General features: G+C 42.2%; 1 protein-coding gene across 6 annotated transcripts in view; it reads left to right on the top strand.

The window, feature by feature from the left end:
- Window positions 1–2,924: 2,924 nt before the first annotated feature.
- Window positions 2,925–20,348, top strand: part of LOC126295352 (zinc finger protein 555-like) — a 77,104-nt gene continuing 59,680 nt past the window's right edge. Inside the window, exons 1-2 of one of the 6 annotated variants that reach the window (XM_049987821.1) lie at window positions 2,925–3,182; window positions 6,151–6,227. In XM_049987821.1, coding sequence (XP_049843778.1) covers window positions 6,225–6,227 — 3 coding nt within the window. In that variant the 5' untranslated portion in view covers window positions 2,925–3,182; window positions 6,151–6,224. Of the gene's footprint in view, window positions 3,183–3,508; window positions 3,934–6,150; window positions 6,228–10,847; window positions 10,931–11,381; window positions 11,454–20,348 lie in introns of those variants that run through there. The other 5 variants (XR_007552464.1, XR_007552463.1, XM_049987820.1 and 2 more) reach the window with 5 other exon arrangements.

Below are 20,348 nucleotides of genomic sequence, written 5' to 3'. Positions count from 1 at the left end.
TGCTCAAGATTGAACGAATTTCAGTTCTACATTAAGGACATATAACATGTTATACAGTATTAATGTTAAAGAAAAAAGTAGAGATTATAACAGTAGTACAATGATAATTATACCAATCAAAAAAATAATTATAACAATCAAGAATAATAATAATAATACTAATGTCTATGTATGTGAAAGTAAACATATTTTTCTTTTATGAATGTCAGTCCCATTGTTAGTTGGGAATTTTCTCGTTATGTTCTTGCAGATTGTGAGTTATTCTCATCGAGCAGAGAGATAAGACGATAGAATGGAGTGAAAGAGATATAGAAGAGGTAGCTAGGTTAGAGGACGAGAAATAGAATTTTAAATTAGAAGCTATGATGGAGAGGAGAAAGAAAGAGATGAGAGGTGCACAGCAATGGTGGCTATACCGTCCCTAATATGTAAGTTTTGAGATCCCTCTTGAATGTTGAGTAGTTCTGGATAAGACGCAGATCACAGGGTAGCGCGTTCCATAGTCGCATGGCTGACATGGAGAATGACACGGAGAAAGATTTTGTGTTACGTAAAGGTACAGCCAAGGGGCTAGACGCATCCGATCTGGTGTTGCGATTGTGGAATGATGATAGGTGTTTAACGTGAGAAGATAAGTGTTGGGGGCACCAGTGGCTAAGAAGTCGATGAAGTAAGCACATCGAGTGGAGATCGCGTGCCGTATGTGGGCGTATCCAACCTATTTGGGAGTATGAAGGACTGATATGATCATACAACCGAATATTGTACACGTATCTAACGCAAGCATTCATCACTACCTCGAGGCATCTAGAATTTTCACTATTTGTGCCGTGTTGAACTACATCACAGTAGCAAAGATTAGACAAGACTAGTGTTTGGACTAATTTTTGTTTAAAATTGGTTGGAACTATTTTTCTAAATTTTTGAATCGCATGTAGGGAGGGAGAGCAATTTCCGGTAAGCTGTGACTACTTTTCAGTATCTGTTATTCTTAACTGTGATTTGTCGCAGCTAAGAATCACAGTTAAGGAATCCAGGTCGTGTATACCTCCACACTGTACCACTGGTATTTCTGCGATTTCTGCTACTCCAGCGATTTCTGCGACTTACCACAGTATGAAAAACTTACATATGTCCACACAGAAAATTACTCCTCAAGAAACCTGTCATTAGCAAGTATGTTTTACATTTGTTCTTCCGTTGTCTTTAATTTTGTATTAAAGAAACATTGAGAAAATATTAATACTGTAATTAATATGTAAGTAGCCATACAGTAACATAAAAGTTCGTGTTTAGAAAATGAATTCTAACATATTATTATCTTCACATGTACCCTTACCACATTTCAGTCACTCAGTAAAGAGATAATTCAAAATATCAGTGTGAACAGATCTGGAGAAATTGCCACTGCGTCTTTAGACTCAGCCGAGAGGTTGGTTTCCAAATGTTTCGATGAACTTAATTACTTAAGTGGGATAGTTCTTGCAAATGTGAAATATACCCCATTGGGTGCCTTTCATTACAGCAAATATTAGCAATCTTCTTTGTCAATTACACTGCTTGTAATTAGTGACAGCAAAAATGTTTAATAATCCTTGTGATTTTGCAGGCGCAGTTCCGCCTCTGATTACTGGTTGCTGTACGTATCTATCCACATCAAGGCTGTTGAGAGAGAATCGTGAAGAGTCAAGACAGCTCTTAGTGGATTTGCATTTTGAAAGTGCCATAATTGTGAAATAAGTGATTAAACTGTGTTTAATTGAAGTTGTTATGGGATTTTAAAGGAACGATAAATGTTAACTACAGTAAGTGAATAATGGAAACCTCATTTTCCACATGTTAAGCCGTCCTATACCCGTAAATTTTCCGCCACTTATTTATTGGTAAACACTTGCTGGAGAGTGACATGCCCCCCCCCCCCATCCCCCCTTTTCCACACAATCTCAGTGTGTCACCGACCTGTAACATAGCCCGAGGTCTAGAATATGCATTTTGAGGCTGTTGATATGAAAGTGGGAAGTACAGATCTTCCAGTTAAATTAGGAATAGTTTAAGTGCATTACTTGAAAGTAACACAGGAAAAACTTCCTTATGTAGGTGATTGTAGTGTCGGCAAAATGTTCTTGTGTGTGAAGTTGCCATGTAGAACACCAGGTGTAAAACTCTTCTCCCGGATCTTGAACTGTGTCGGAACAAAAGTGAGGCATCCATATGACTCAATAATTCTGTTTTCATTTAATTTCACTTGTACGGATGTCTGAGTTCTGTTGTGTTGACATTGCATAGTCCTGTAGGCATGTGGAGTGTTAACCGAAACTGCCATATCGGAAACAGAATCAAACACATTTTTTAGGTTACTTGTCTCCATATGATATTTTCAGGAGAAAAAGGTAATGTTGCTTCTTATTAATATAATACTTTCTGAGTCACACCTGTGTTTGACCAACCATAACTGGTGCTGAATGTGCATGTCGTCATATAATATGCACACACAGCACATCGATCTCGTGAGGCACAAGGCTCTCATAACGAAGTACGTGCGTCGGTCAACAGATGGTACTAGGAAAAGAATGTTAACTGCGCTCTTTAGCTGCTATTTGTTACTTCAGGTTGCGATTTGTCGCAGAAGTCACAATTAGACTCGATAGCGAATCGCAGAGAAAGCGTAGTACGAACTTTGGCCAACAGATGGCGCTGTTAACTGCGCTTTTTTAGATGCTGCTTGCGACTTGTCACGGAAATCGCATTTGGACACGATAGCGTATCGCAGCGATGAGCGTAGTACAAACTTTGGCCAACAGATGGCACTGATAAACTACCTTGTTTAGTTGCTACTTATGACTTCTAGGTGGCGTTGCTTGTAGCCACTACTTGTCACTGAAATCGCAGAAAGCAGTACGAAATTCGGCCAACAGATGGCTCACGGCGTTGACCGTGTAATGCTAGTTGCGACTTCTGTGACTGAAATCGCAGTTACATTCTGTAAAGTTGTTCTTGTGATATCTGTGACTTTCAATCACTGTGATTTCTAACAGATACGTAATTTTCTGTCCACTATTAACTCTCTAAGTTCGCTGTCAGGCCACTCCGGGCGCTACTGTCGGTAACGTGACTCTACACTTTTCGTGTTTTGTGTTTGCCTTCTTGTGCTCTTGCGAAAATCCAAACATTACGTTCTTGAGGTAATACATAAGAGTCTATAGAGTTGATAAACATTAAATGAAAGTGTTGGAGCTAAGTTAATCCCTCGTTTTATTCTTACAGTCGGTTTGGGTGTGTGAAGCAGTTTGCCGATACTAGACTGTGGCCGATACCTTGTCATCATGCTGTAGTTACTGTTTTGTAACACTATTGTGCTGGTTTATCTTGTTTACTGCGCAGATTTGAATGTGATTTTATTTCTTACGTAATGGACTGTGATTAAATAAGATTTGCCGCCTTCGGTTATCGTTCGCGAAGGCTTGTGAATTCCGTATATAATCCTGTCGGGCTACGATTATCACAACAGAATACCTGTGTTATTTTGTAAAGGGAAGTAGATAATTTTTCAAAAAGGATGTTAGCGTGTATTTTGTATAGACAATAACCTGGTTATGATGGCAGAACGATCAATACCTGTGCCCGATTGAAGGTAATCAATAACACGTTATAGTCGCCATATTATTTATGGCGTTTGTCGCATGTTTCCTATGTGTCTGGTCGAAGCCGACGAGTCATATCGAACATTCCTGCCTCTCCCACTGTCCGTCAATTATGACGATGTCAGGTCGACGTGTTATATAGCTGCATGTCAATTGGTCGCGATTTTTTGCCTGTTCGATTTAAATCACTACATGTATCTTCCGTTGCTTCGTAACACAAGCGGCACAGGCTGTAATTTGTTGTGGGAGTTACTGGAGAATTTGCTCTACGCCGCGAATTGCAGCTAAAGTGGTAAGTAAATATTTAGTGCTTTGTGATCGACGAGAAAATGGGAAAACTGACATTTACTGTCGTTATAAAGTTGACTGGCATACACCACGTGACAGATTCTTTATAAAGAGACGATCCGAAACAAGGCGAGAGTGGATTGTATTGCTCCAGATTGCGTGAGCATTTTCATTGTCTTAGTCAGTAGGCTATTTCAGATTCAAGCACCAGCAGTTATTTCGTCATGTCAGAGACTGATTATATTGGATAAAAGGAAATTCTGTAGCATGTAGTTATTCTGATGCATTTTCTGCGAATTTCAGTGTACTCGAGTGTGTAATTTGTTAATGCAGATTCCAATGACGTGTGCCTTTTATTGTAGTTTTAAATAAGACTAGGGGAACAGCTGTGTCGAAAGATGTGATGGGGTGTACTTGGAACAGAAAAAGCAGTTAAGTGCAAGTTTCATTACAACAGAGCATTAAACAACACCAGAACTCAACAGAACATTCACCATAGGTATGGACAGGTGGAAGTAATTTTCCTAAATCAGTTTTCTTAGCGGTAATTAACCAATATTAACATCTCGATGATAATAAGGAATCCTTTATTTTTCCTGGGATTACAACTTGATAATAAATTCAGTTCGGAGGAGCACACCACAGAACTGCAGAAACGCCTCAACAAATCTGTGTTTGCAATTAGAGTGTTAGCAGACATAGGCGACATAAAAGTGAAAAAGCTTGCATGCTTTGTCTACTTTCATTCCATAATGTCATATGGTATAATATTTTGGGGTAACTCTTCAAGTCAAACAAAAGTTTTCAGAGTCCAAAAGCGTGTAATACGTATTATTTGTGGAGTAAACTCATGGACGTCTTGTAGAAACCTCTTCAAAGAACCGGGTATACTAACTACGGCCTGTCAGTATATTTACTCCTTAATGAAATTTGACCTAAATAATATATCTCTTTTTCTAACAAACAGCTCAGTTCATACATACAATACCAGGAACAAAAATGATCTGCACAAGGACATAAAAAGCACTTACTTTAGTTCAGAAAGGGGTCCACTACTCAGGAACACTCATCTTCAATAATTTGCCAGCAAACATGAAAAATTTAGTTACAAATAGAGATCAGTTTAAAAGGAGCCTGAAATACTTACTAGCGGTCAACTCCTTCTACTCCATTGACGAATTTTTTAATACAAACAAATGATGTGTTGTATATATTTATACTATTAGTCTTGTTATTTCAGCTTAAAAAAAAAAAAAGAAATAGAAAAAGGTGACATGTTCCACATCCACGAGGATCTCCTCAACACGGATCTATGGAACGAAAAACTAATCTAATCTAATCCGTGCAATGTGTGTGTGTTTTTCCTAATTTTTTGGTTTTAAGCCTGTGGCACTCCCAGTATTTTAAAGACATCTGAATGGCAGTAGATGCTTTAAGTTGAGTATATAACTATGAATGTGGGCGAGAAAAGAATAAAAGAATAGCTCTGTCAAAAATGCATATTTAAGTGGACTGCAAAGAGTCTGTGAGTTTGGTTTTTCTTTTCGTGCCTGTCAACCCACAACTAAATTCAATGAATAAATATGATAAGGATTTAAACTGCAGCCTGTGTGATGGAGAAATACAAATTCTGTTGTTTCTTATACTGATGAGAATATGAAGGTAAACCTGTGGGATTATATAATAGTATACGTTAAGGCATTCTAAAAATAAACAAGCAAGTATTGGTGTAGCATAGAACTGCAAACTCAAGTCTATTTTAACATTTTATTCTTCATGTAGAACATTGATATCAACTCAGTATGTGGTTTAATTTCGTAAATTAACTTTAATAGCTTAAGAAGTTTCTTTGATTGATCATAATTCTGAATTTAGAATTTATGTGGGAAACACAAGATACGCCACATGTGATGTTGACAAAAGTATACCACAAGCCACTGCTATGAAGAAACAGCAGCAACCGATACTCTTTTGTTTCCATTGCATATTATTTTTATTTTCTGTCATTTTGTGATTGTGTGTTCCAACTCTTCATAACATGAAATTTTTAAATTGTTTGTCACTGCACTCTTCGTTCATCAGCGTGTCTTAGATTTATTTCCTGCGGAATGTTTAATTTGCTGCAACTGGCAGGCGATTCAAAATATTGCCTTTTAGCTGTATCTTGTAATAATAATGGAAATTGAATATTAATATTTTTAACTGTTAGCTTGCTTTTCAGGGACTTAGAACTGCAATTGTGGAGGAAAAAATAAGTGGATAGAAAAAGAGGAAAAAAGCACTGAAGCACACTCCATGGTAAGTGGCTTCCTTGCATCTCTTACCACTGCTTCATTAGCTTTGGTATGTGCTATGTTGTGCAAATAAGCCCATGTGGATCCATCAAAATGTACAGCATCAGACGACTGCTTGGACTTGTTACATAACAATGTTGTGTTCAGTGATGTCAAGCTGTGCAGCATATTTAAAGTAGATTGTGTTTCAGCATTTTTTTTTTTTTTTTTTTTTTTTTTTAATGTATGACTGAGTGAGTGACTGGGTCTTGGAATGTCAGCAGTCAGTGTGCTCAGGTTTGTTGTATTCTTTTAAGTTGTCAGTTTATAGTGGTATTTGTGAATTATTGGAACATTTCTCTTCAAAATTGGCATGATTGTGGCTACACATTTGTTTTATTTTTAGAAATGGCTACTACGATAAATTTTCTGCAGTTATATGGCAACAGGATGATCCACTTGTTTCTTGGCCACAGTTTGTTGATGGCCTTTTATGCAGACAGCTTGTTGGTTGTCATGCCCACATAGAAAGCAGCACAGTGGTTGCAGCTTAGCTTGTACATCACATGACTGATATCAGAGGTAGCCCTGCCGTTGATGGTATAGGTGATGTTTGTTAGTGGACTAGAGTGGTTGGCGGTGGTGGTGGGTAAATGTATGGGACAGGTCTTTCATCTAGGTCTATTGCAAGGATAGCCTATGAGTCATGAGGTAAGAGGTTGTGAGCACGGGTTGGTGGGAATGGCCAAGTATATTGTGTAGGTTCGGTGGACGGCAGGATACCACTGTGTGGGAAGGATAATGGGCAGGACTTTTCTCATTTCAGGGCACAATGAGGGATAGTTGGAACCCTCGTGGAGAATGTAATTCAGTTGCTCCAGTCCTGGGGGTACTGAGTTACGAAGGGAATGCTCCCCTGTGGCTTGACAGTGGGACTTTGGGAGGTGGTGGGAGACTGGAGAGATAAGGCAAGTGAGATTTGTTTTTGTACAAGGGTTGGGAGGGTAATTACGGTGTGTGAAGGCTTCAGTGATATACTATAAGTTTGTTTCGAGAGGGACTGCTTGTCACTGCAGGTGCGTGAGCACGGTTGGCTACACTATGTGGAAGGGACTTCTTTCTATGGAACAGGAAGCACCCGTTGAAGTGGAGGTATTGCTGGTGGTTAGGAGATTTGCTATGGATCGAGGTACTGATTTAGCCATCTTGGAGGTGGTCATCTAGGAAGATGGCTTGTTTGTTGAGTGGGGCCCACCACTGCCTACTCCAGTCAGGTCATAAACATCACCAATCTCATAAAGGCAGAGCTACCTGTGAAACAAATCGTGTGATCTATGTGTACATGACAACCAACAAGCTGTCCATGCAAATGGCTGCCGACAAACTGTCGCCAAGAAACAAGTGGATCACCCTGTTGTGAGCACGCTGACACTCAGTCACCTCTCTCATCTTGCCCTGATGCTGCTGCTCATAGTGTGGTTTCAGTTGCCTGAGACTGCAGTTGTGTGTGTGTGTGTGTGTGTGTGTGTGTGTGTGTGTGTGTGTGTGTGTGTGTGTGTGTGTGTGTGTGTGTGTGCGCGTATTTTTGGCAAAGGCCGTACTGTCCAAAAGTTTTATTTGTGACAATTCTTTTGTTATGCCTATCTGCAACTCAGCATCTCCACTATATGATGAGTAGCAACTTTCCTTCTTGTAATATTATCACTTCTCTCTATTTTTATGTACTTTGTGCGAGAATTGACCAGGCCATACTCAGGGCATTCATACATAGGCCATAGGTCTCAAAAAATGAGGTACTAGAAAGTGCAAGTAGTATTTTTCGTCACACCTACCTTTTATACACTCCTGGAAATTGAAATAAGAACACCGTGAATTCATTGTCCCAGGAAGGGGAAACATTATTCACACATTCCTGGGGTCAGATACATCACATGATCACACTGACAGAACCACAGGCACATAGACACAGGCAACAGAGCATGCACAATGTCGGCACTAGTACAGTGTATATCCACCTTTCGCAGCAATGCAGGCTGCTATTCTCCCATGGAGACGATCATAGAGATGCTGGATGTAGTCCTGTGGAACGGCTTGCCATGCCATTTCCACCTGGCGCCTCAGTTGGACCAGTGTTCGTGCTGGACGTGCAGACCGCATGAGACGACTCTTCATCCAGTCCCAAACATGCTCAATGGGGGACAGATCCGGAGATCTTGCTGGCCAGGGTAGTTGACTTACACTTTCTAGAGCACGTCGGGTGGCACGGGATACATGCGGACGTGCATTGTCCTGTTGGAACAGCAAGTTCCCTTGCCGGTCTAGGAATGGTAGAACAATGGGTTCGATGACGGTTTGGATGTACCGTGCACTATTCAGTGTCCCCTCAACGATCACCAGAGGTGTACGGCCAGTGTAGGAGATCACTCCCCACACCACCATGCCGGGTGTTGGCCTGTGTGCCTCGGTCGTATGCAGTCCTGATTGTGGTGCTCACCTGCACGGCGCCAAACACGCATACGACCATCATTGGCACCGAGGCAGAAGCAACTCTCATCGCTGAAGACGACACGTCTCCATTCGTCCCTCCATTCACGCCTGTCGCGTCACCACTGGAGGCGGGCTGCATGATGTTGGGGCGTGAGCGGAAGACGGCCTAACGGTGTGCGGGACCGTAGCCCAGCTTCATGGAGACGGTTGCGAATGGTCCTCGCCGATACCCCAGGAGCAACAGTGTCCCTAATTTGCTGGGAAGTGGCGGTGCGGTCCCCTACGCCACTGCGTAGGATCCTACGGTCTTGGCGTGCATCCGTGCGTCGCTGCGGTCCGGTCCCAGGTCGACGGGCACGTGCACCTTCCGCCGACCACTGGCGACAACATTGATGTACTGTGGAGACCTCACGCCCCACGTGTTGAGCAATTCGGCGGTACGTCCACCCGGCCTCCCGCATGCCCACTATACGCCCTCGCTCAAAGTCCGTCAACTGCACATTCGGTTCACGTCCACGCTGTCATGGCATGCTACCAGTGTTAAAGACTGCGATGGAGCTCCGTATGCCACGGCAAACTGGCTGACACTGACGGCGGCGGTGCACAAATGCTGCGCAGCTAGCACCATTCGACAGCCAACACCGCGGTTCCTGGTGTGTCCGCTGTGCCGTGCGTGTGATCATTGCTTGTACAGCCCTCTCGCAGTGTCCGGAGCAAGTATGGTGGGTCTGACACACCGGTGTCAATGTGTTCTTTTTTCCATTTGCAGGAGTATATATGAGTCTTCTCTTATAACTCCCATATATGAGGATCCAATTGCACCTTCAACTTGCAACATGAAATTGCTTGTGTAACAGTTTTTTTGTTCTTAATTAACTCAAAACTATGTAATTTCTGGTAGGTTATGTTAAGTGTATATGAAGTAAATTTGTTAAACAATAGGGATTCATACTGATGCTGAACTTGTTGGGAAACACATACCAACCAAGTTTGCAAATAAAAAAAAATCATTCTCAAGAGCGTCCTACCTTATGCGAAAACTTAGACATGTGGTTTAATGGTAATCATCTCTGTGCAACGTACTTGGGGCTCTTTCAGTGATGTATCATTTAAAAATTACAAAAAATTCCATGAGACTGGCTGACGGAAAACTCAAATTAAATTTTAATAGTTTGATAATGTGTACAATGTTAATATGTAAGTTTCTATCTGTACCCTTTGATCTGACTACACTACTGTTATTTACAAGTGACAAATCCTATTCCATGTAAAATAACTGGTGAATAAATAAAAATCATGAAACTGGAATATATGATTAAAAATGGTAGCATATGGAGAAGGCTGAAATGCAATATCCTAATTAATTTTCAAATATGTTTTCATTAATCATTCATATAACATTTTGTTCACTGTCATTAAAATACTTTGTCAACTAGAAATTCTCTCTTAGAAAAGAATAGAAACATGGAACAAGTTATTTATTTTTGAAGAGTACCATAGTTCATATTAAATACATAATACATGTAATATGTGGAGACTGTGTCTGCTTAAATGCCCTCCTTACAGCTTGCTCCACATTTGCCCATCTGTGAAAGTGAAAGAAAAATCTGATGATGGTGTGAATAAAGAGGTAATTCTAGAATTTATGTGACTCTGTGGAATTAAGCAGTGTTTTGGAGTGGCACAGTTGAAGTGGACATAATGGAATGGACGACCAATATATGTTTACTCACATTAGCATCCTGGTTTATACTGTAGCAGGAATAAAGATGGACGCACAGTAACATTGTACTCCCCCAATGAGAAATGAGGAAAAGCAGGCAAAATATTGATTTTTTTAAAAAAACTGTATGCTGTATGGATTAAAGTATTGTCTCTGAGCAAGTGAAATAGTTTAAGCAAGTGCCTTTGTAGATTAGCTTCCTCATATATATGAACACAAATAAGAAATCAGCAAGACCATAATGATACACATACAAAACAACACATGAAAATTGTTGCAATGTTTGGGATTCACACCAGAAATTCCTTCTTTTGCCTACATTGCCTTAACAACTATGCTATCCATGCATCCTTCCTGATCAAACAAGTGAACATTACAGTCATGATCTCTCTGATTTTTCTGAATTCTTACAGGGTTTAAAGGTAAGTGGTAAGAAAAAAGTTCCTGAAAGCAGTATGACAGAGTTCTGGGGAAAAAATCGAAAAAATCAAATTTGAAGAGTGGGAGATTTGAATGCTGTAAGTACAAAAGTAGTCATTATATAGTCACTGGTAGCCCAGATCTTGGAGTAATACTGTAGTAATCATAAAGGTGGTGGTTCAGACCGCACTAATAGCAACCACGTTTTACTGTTATTCAAATGCTGTATTTTTAACAAGCATGAAAGTTAATTAACAAACACTGAATCATAATTTTTGAATAAAAACAAAATTTTAAATTTCTAATCATGTGTAAATATGAATAATCCTAGTAAATTAAAATTTGGTATAAACATGTGATGCATCAAATAGAAGATAAAATAATCTCATGTGTGTTTATCGAATTTTAATTCCTTATTTTAAGACTAGTAATTAAAAAAATGTAACATTAATTAAAAAATTACAATTTAGTATTTATTAATAAACTTTTCCATTTGTTTAATAGATATGGGATTCAAAGAGACATAAAAAGTTGCTACTAGTGAGATACAACCAGTGACTTTATAGAAACTGTTGGCAAGGCATTGACATTCAATTCATAAGTCTGTGAAGGAGTTCAAAGGTGGGCAGTGTGTAAGGTTCCCTTATCAATTAGTTACCGAGTTTCACATTAAATGGATTATTTGCAGAATAAATTGTAATCTGCATCTACACAGAAACTCTGCAAACCTCTGTACGATGTGTGGTGCAGGGTACCTTGTACCGTTAATCGTCATTTCCTTTCCTGTTTCACTCGCAAATAGAGCGAGGGAAAACTAACTGTAGATATGCCTCCGTATGGGCCTAATTTCATGTGCCATATTTTCATGGTCCTTATGCACAACATATTTGGGTGGCAGTAAAATCATTTGGCAGTCAGCTCGAAAGGTGGGTTATATATATATATATATATATATATATATATATATATATATATATATATATATATATATATATAATGAATCCATCCACGGATTCCCATTTGAGTTCCTGAAGCACATCCATAATATTAACATGTTAAAACCTAACAGTGACAAATGTAGCAGCCGACCTCTAAATTGCTTCGATGTCTTCCTTCAATCTTATCCAGCATGGATCCCAAACACTTCAGCAATACTAATGAATAGGTGTCCTATATATGGGTCCTTTACAGGTGTGCCTCTCTTTCCTAAAATTTTACTAATAAACCAAAGTCAACCGTTCACCTTCCCTACCACAGTTCTCACATTCTCATTACATTCAATACTGCTTTGCAACACCACGCCCAGGTATTTAAACGGCTCTACAGCATCAAGCAGTACACAAGTAATACTGCATCCAAACATAAGAGGTTTGTTCTTCCTACTCATCAGCATTAAGTTACATTTTTCCACATTTAGGAATAGCTGCTGTTCATCACACCAACTAGAAATTTTGTGAGTCATGTTGTATCTTTGTGCACTCATTCAACTTGTGATACCTTACCATACAACACAGCATAATCAACAAACAACCACAGGTTGCTCCCCACCAAATCATTTATGTATATAGAGCAGTCCGACCACACTTTCCTGGGGAACTCTTGACAATAGTCTTGCCTCTGAACACTCACTGTCGAGGATAACATACTGGATTCTATTACTTAAGAAGTCTGTGAGCCACTCGCATATCTGTGAACTCATTCCAAATGCTTTTTCCTTAATTAACAGCCTGCAATGGGGCACCGTGTCAAATGCTTTCTGGAAATCTAGAAATCTGTAGTATGCATTATATCATGTGAAAAAGGGCAAGCTGAGTTTTGCACTAATGATGCTGTCAGAAATCATGCTGATTCATGGACATAAACTTCTCAGTCTAAAGAAAGTTCATTATATTTGATCTGAGAGTATGTTGAAGGATTCTGCAGCAAACCGATGTTAGAGATATTGGCCTGTAATTTTGCGGGTCCATTCTTTTGCCTTTCTTATACATAGGAGTCACCTGTACTTTTTTCCAGTTTCTTGGGACTTTGTGCTGGGGAGAGAGTCATGATAAATGCTGTAGAGTACTCTCTGTAAAACTTAACTGGGATTCTGATGTGGGATGATTCAATTTATGTTCACATCACAAATTTATTTGTAAATACAGGGTGTTTCAAGAATGACCGGTATATTTGAAACGGCAATAAAAACTAAATGAGCAGCAATAGAAATACACCGTTTGTTGCAATATGCTTGGGACAACAGTACATTTTCAGGCGGACAAACTTTCGAAATTACAGTAATTACAATTTTCAACAACAGATGGCGCTGCAAGTGATGTGAAAGATATAGAAGACAACGCAGTCTGTGGGTGCGCCATTCTGTACGTTGTCTTTCTGCTGTAAGCGTGTGCTGTTCACAACATGCATGTGTGCTGTGGACAACATGCTTTATTCCTTAGAACAGAGGATTTTTCTGGTGTTGGAATTCCACCGCCTAGAACACAGTGTTGTTGCAACAAGACGAAGTTTTCAACGGAGGTTTAATGTAACCAAAGGACCGAAAAGCGATACAATAAAGGATCTGTTTGAAAAATTTCGACGGACTGGGAACGTGACGGATGAACGTGCTGGAAAGGTAGGGCGACCGCGTACGGCAACCACAGAGGGCAACGCGCAGCTAATGCAGCAGGTGATCCGACAGCGGCCTCGGGTTTCCGTTCGCTGTGTTGCAGCTGCAGTCCAAATGACGCCAACGTCCACGTATCGTCTCATGCGCCAGAGTTTACACCTCTATCCATACAAAATTCAGATGCGGCAACCCCTCAGTGCAGCTACCATTGCTGCACGAGAGACATTTGCTAACAATATAGTGCACAGGATTGATGACGGCGATATGCATGTGGGCAGCATTTGGTTTACTGACGAAGCTTATTTTTACCTGGATGACTTTGTCAATAAACAGAACTGGTGCATATGGCGAACCGTAAAGCCCCATGTTGCATTACCATCGTCCCTGCATCCTCAAAAAGTACTGGCCTGGGCCGCCATTTCTTCCAAAGGAATCATTGGCTCATTTTTCAGATCCAAAACGATTACTGCATCACGCTATCTGGACATTCTTCGTGAATTTGTGGTGGTACAAACTGCCTTAGACGACACTGCTAACACCTCGTGGTTTATGCAAGATGGTGCCCGGCCACATTGCACAGCCGACGTCTTTAATTTCCTGAAGGAATATTTCAATGATCGTGTGATTGCTTTGGGCTATCCGAAACATACAGGAGGCGGCGTGGATTGGCCTCCCTATTCACCAGACATGAACCCCTGTGACTTCTTTCTGTGGGGACACCTGAAAGACCAAGTGAACCGCCAGAATCCAGAAACAATTGAACAGCTGAAGCAGTACATCTCATCTGCATGTGAAGCCATTCCGCCAGACACGTTGTCAAAGGTTTCGGGTAATTTCATTCAGAGACTACACCATATTGTTGCTACGCATGGTGGATATGTGGAAAATATCGTACTATAGAGTTTCCCAGACCGCAGCGCCATCTGTTGTTGACAGTTGTAACTACTGTTATTTCGAAAGTTTTTCTGCCTGAAAATGTACTGTTGTCCCAAGCATATTGCAACAAACGGTGTATTTCTATCGCTGCTCGTTTAGTTTGTATTGCCGTTTCAAATATACCGGTCATTTTTGAAACACCCTGTATGACTACATGCTGATCATTTATACTTTTCTGTTCCTTTCATCATTATTATTGCTATTAAATATACAGATATGTGGTAGCATTTGTTATCTACAATCTTTTACACATCACAATAATAGAAATACACCTTTGGAATAGGAGGAGTTTTCAAGGAGAAACTAGTACAGCTTGTTTTCAGATTTCACTTTGCAGTCTGTCAGACATTTTATATCACCAGGTGAGTTTCAAACATTTTAGTTGCGGCATTGTGCAGCCCTTCTGTCTTAGTCAATGTGTTGAGTGCGATTGAAAGTGGAGAAAAGGGAGTTTTCTGCTGTTATTTCACATTTCCATTTGAGGGGGTGAACTGGACAGATCAAAACAAAATTGAATGATGTTAACATGGGTTCTGCATCCTCATTGAAGACCATTTACTGTTGGATTAATGAATTTGAACGTGATCATACAAGCACCAAAGAAGAACTGTGCTTTGGTGGTAAGATGATGGCCACTGTTACTTGTGATTCCCAAGGAATAATCTTCACAGATTCTTTGAACAAGGTAGGACCATAATGGGATGCTACTATTTTTCATTGTTGGATCATCTGAAACTTGCATTGGCTGTAGAAAGACCAAGGTTGGCACACAAAACAGTGCACTTTCACCAGGATACGCCACCATCTCACACATCAGTGATAACAGTGGCATGAACTGGGCTTTACATTAGTTCCTCATCCACCCTATTCACCAGACCTTGCTGTGAGTGAGTTCTTCCTGTTCCCTAGCCTGAAACTTTGACTTGCTGGGAAGAAATTTCATAAAATGAGGAGGTGATAGTTGCAGAGTTTGACAGAACGTGTTTTTTCCGCTGGGGTGGAAAAGTTGAAGGATTGCTGGATCAAATGTATTATCCTCAATGAAGGTGGTGTCGACAAGATGGGTAAGCTGATTATGAAACAAACGTTTCTTTCTTGCCTTTTTACCACGTGCGTCAAACCACCCTCATACATCATGATCATTTACATATACGAAGAACAATAGGAGACTTAAGATTGAGTCTTGGGGAACCCAATATGTGATTTCTCACAACTCAGAACAATGTTCCTGGACTACTTTGGTTGAGTGGTGAAGTACAACTTTCTGCATTCTCTTAGTTAGATACAAACCCAAACTGATTATCTGAGGATGTTATTGTTGCTTAGATGAGACATCTTCTAGAATACATCACCTCAAAAATTGTGGAAAATGAGGTTTGCAGTGAAACAAGTCAGTAGTTATTGACATCTCGATCACCTTTAATCTAGGGATTGACAATATTGTATTTCAGTTGTTTTGGAAAGGGCTTTGAGGTAGTAATGCATTATATATTTCAGACAACACATGGCTTATTGTATGGGAACAAATCTCTCATACTGTGTTGGAAACATCATCAAACCCAGATGGACTTTTATTTTTGAGAGACTATATTATTTTGTTAACATCGAAAGGAGAATTTGATGACGCATTCATATTCATTCATATATCTTGTTCCACATGGCACTCTCCTAATCATTATTGATGCCACCTCTCATTACAGTAACAACCGTAATGTCCATGGTCTTACTGCTATTGAACAAAACCTTTCCCAATGCCCGACAGATTCCAAACTGGCAACCTCCTTCCCAGTCACCATGACCCACTATACCCTCACCCACAATTAATTCTCCTCTGAAAGTATTACCTACAAACAAATCTGGTCTGGGATACTGCTATGGGCACCCACATGGCACCATCATATGCCAACCTATTTATGGTCTGTCTAGAGGAATCCTTTCTAGACACAAGGAGCCCTGAACCCGTCATCTAGTTCAGATTCATTGATAACATATTTGCTTTCTGGATCGAGGGTAAGGACAACCTAGCTGCATTCCTGCAGAACCTTAACAGATTCTCCTTCATTCGCTCTACCTGGTCCCACTGAGACCAACAAGCCACCTTCCTAGATGTTCACCTCTCCTCAAAGATGGCTACATCAGTACCTCTGTCCATATCAGACCTATTAACAATGAGCAATACCTCCACTTCGTCACCTGCCATCTATTCCATACCAAGAAGACCCTTCCGTACATCCCGCCTGCAGGTTCGGGGGTTGGAATAGACCCGCGGTATTCCTGCCTGTCATAAAAGGCGACTAAAAGGAGTCTCAAACATTTCGGCCTATACGTGATGGTCCTGTCTCGGGTTCAACTTTCATCTTTCCAAATTCTTCCACAGAGCGAGCCAATTGGGGAAGGGCGCCTTACGTGGTGCATTTTTGTCCATCATGCATTGAGACCTCTAGCCAGCTTTATCGTCAACACATTGCTGTCCCTCTCATTCTCCATCTCCTGGGTGCAATTTTCACTATGCAGTGTATCTTTTTGGGGAGGCGATGACCATGGACTTTATTGCGCCAAATATTCAGCATGGTAGCCAGTCCTTTGTAGTGGGGCCGCCATGTACCCTGTTGGTTGTAGCCCTCTGACAACACATGGATCGCTCTACTGATGCCTGTGCCGTTAACTCCCCGCATATGCCAAGGAGTAGATGCCCATCTCGCTGGGGCATCAGGACTCCCGGCAATGGCCATCCTGTCATGTGGCCTTTGCTATAGCTGGGTGGTGCCCCTTGGTTGGAGTCGGTGACATCAGGGTGGATGACACGCAATGAAATGTGGCACATCATCTCTTGCTGGTGGCTGGCCACCAGCAGTCTCTAAGCATTCGAGGGCTCACTTTAAAGCTAACGTGTATGATCCCAAACTGTTCCCCTCCCTGACCACACCATGGGAGGAAAGATAGGCTATGAATGACAGCGAAACGTATTCGCACTGGTATCTCATCTGTACCAGAGCTGATGGGGAATCTTTTGTGTCTGTGAAGCCTCAGTTCTTTGTAGAGCATTTAGAGGACACATTCGGGGATTGGGGGGGGGGGGGGGGGGCTTATCCAAAATGTGGTCCAGGTCAGTCTTGATAAAATCATCATCCTCTGCTCAGTCACGAGCCTTGCTCGCTTGTGAGAAGCTGGGGGATGTTTCAGTTACTATCACGCCCCATAAAAGCTTAAATATGGTCCAGAGCATTATTGTCCACAGGGATCTTCTTTTACAGTCCAATGACAAGCCACACGCCTACTTAGAGCAACGAAGTGTCCATTTCGTCCGGCACTTCCACCTGCGTCCGAGGGATCATAAAGCTGCCACCAGTGCCTTCATCTTGGTCTTCGGGTGACACACATCCCGAGAAGGGCAAGGTGATGGTCTACCACTGTAATGTCAAGCCATATATTCTCCCTCGATGCAGTGCTTCAAGTGTTGTAAGTTCAGCCATATGTCTTCCAGCTGTGCTTCCAGCCTCATATGTCATGATTGTGGTTGTCCATCCTGTCTCAATACTCCATGTGCCCCATCTCCCATCTGTGTCAACTGTGGAGAGTACCATTCCTCTTGCTCGCTGGACTAAGATTCTACAGAAGAAATGGAAAATAATGGAATAAAAGACCCTGGACCAACTGACCTACACTGAGGCAAAAGGGAAATTTGAACGGCTTCATCCCGTGTGCATGACGTCATCTTATGCTGCCACTGTCACTCCTGTTACAGTCCCATCAGCTGCACCACAAACAGTCAGCTCTCTTGAGTCAAAGGACCACACGTGCCCCCTTGATGGTGGGGAGCACTTCCCTCCCTGTTGCTCCCGCACCACCTACCTCTGGAGCAGCACCCCCTCAACCACCGGTCCCCACTTCTAAGCCGGAGAATTGGAAGTCATCTTCAGCTTCTCTCACTAAGAAGGCATCCCTTGGGTCACTCCCTTCCCAGGTTCCTACCAGCAACACAGCAGACACCCACCAGTGGCTGAAGAAGCCACAGGTCACTGGTCATCGAGCTTCACGATCATCTTCAGTCCCAAAGACTGACTCCAAGAGGCCCTCCCAGCAAGGCCAACCCAGGGAACAGCGCAAGAAAGTGAAATTGAATACCCATAAAACCAAGGAAACTGCAGTGGCACCTACTCCACCGCTACCTACAAGCTCTGCGTCTGAGGATGATATAGAGATTCCGGGCGTTTGCTGAGGACCTAGATATCGCCGGATCCTCAGATGCAATGGATGTCACTCGTGCGGGTACTCAATCGGTGGCAGCAGGTGTCCCAGTTGCGTAATCTACCTCCCGAGTCCCTTCACGCCTTTCTCAGCTGTGGACAATGTCATCCTCCAGTGGAACTGCATCTAGCTTAGCTCCAACAACTTCTCAGCCTCCACCCTTTCCTCTGCATTGCTCTTCAAGAAACTTGGTTTCCGGCAATGTGCACCCCTGCCCTCTGTGGCTACCGGGGTTATTATAGAAACCGGGCAGCTTATGAAAGGGTGTCTGGTGGCGTCTGCATCTACGTTCTTCACTCCCTTCACAGCGACTCTTTCCCTCTACAAACACCTTTAGCGGCCGCCACTGTTTGGGTGTGGATGCCTCAGGCTGTTACTGTCTGCAATCTGTGTCTTCCACCAGATGGTGATGTCCCACAGTATGTCCTGGCTGCGCTGATAGCCCAATTGCTGCCCCCTTTTCTGTTACTGGGCGACCTCAATGTCCATAATCCTCTTTGGGGTGGATCAGTGGCAACAGGCTGAGGCGCCACTGTTGAGCAAGTATTGGCACAGCTTGACCTTTCTCTTTTAAATACTGGTGCCTTCACACATTTCAGTGTGGCACATGGCATGTCCTCAGTCATCGACCTTTTGATCTGCAGCCCTAGCCTATTACCATTTATCCAATGGAATGTGCATAACAACTTGTGCAGTAGTGACCACTTTCTGATCTTTCTGTCACTGCCTCAGCACCACTCTTCTAGCTGCCCGTGCAGTTGGACTATGAATAAGGATGACTGGGACTTGTTCTACTCTGTTGCCACTATTGAGCCTCTTTCCAATGAACCCATTGATGCGGTGGTTCACTCGGTCACCACTGGCATCGTTACTGCCACACAATCTGCTGTTCCCGTTCCTCTGGGTGTCCTTGGCAGAGGACTGTGCCTTGATGGTCGCCTGAGATCACTGAGGTGATTAAAGATTGCAGGCAGGTTCTCCAGTGTCGCAAGTGGCATCCATCATTGGCACATCTCATTGCCTTTAAATGGCTCCGTGCTTGAGCCCGCCGCCTCATTCGAGTGATGGTAAAGGTATGTCTCTCCCATTGGCCTCTGTACTTCTCCATTGCAGGTTAGGTCCAAGATTAGGCAACTTATGGCTATCGATCTCCTTCAGTGTACTTGCGCTTTCACTGAATGGAGCAGTCTCTACTGAATCTGACACAATTGCAAGCCTCTTAGCAGAGCATTTTGCTCAGAGTTCCACTTATGCAAATTACCCACTGGCCTTCTGCTCCCTGAAAAAGCAGTTGGAATGTCGGAACCTTTCATTTCATACATGCCACCCTGAATCGTACAATGCTCCGTTAGTGAGTGGAAATTCAAAAGTGCCCTAGCTGCTTGCCCTGATACAGCTCCCGAACCAGTTTGCATCCACAGTCAGATGATCAAACACCTCTCGGTGGACTGCCAGCGATGCCTCCTAGACCTTTTCAACCATATCTGGGTTGAGGGTGAGTTCCCATTGCAATCCCTGTGTTGAAACCTGGAAAGAACCCACTGGAGGTGGACAGCTACCACCTCATTAGCCTCACCAACATTCTTTGCAAGTTGCTCGAATGCATGGTGAGCTGGAGGTTGAGTTTGCTACTTGAGTCTCGGGGTCTTCTGGCTTTGCCTGAGGTCGGGATCCGTAAGGTCCACTCTGCCACCGATAATCTGGTGTGACTGGTGTCTGGCATC

The sequence above is a fragment of the Schistocerca gregaria genome, chromosome 11, assembly GCF_023897955.1.
Source record: "Schistocerca gregaria isolate iqSchGreg1 chromosome 11, iqSchGreg1.2, whole genome shotgun sequence".
Taxonomy (NCBI): Eukaryota; Metazoa; Arthropoda; class Insecta; order Orthoptera; family Acrididae; genus Schistocerca; species Schistocerca gregaria.
Note: the sequence above shows the minus strand (reverse complement) of the source record. Positions and strands in the feature narration are given on the sequence as shown.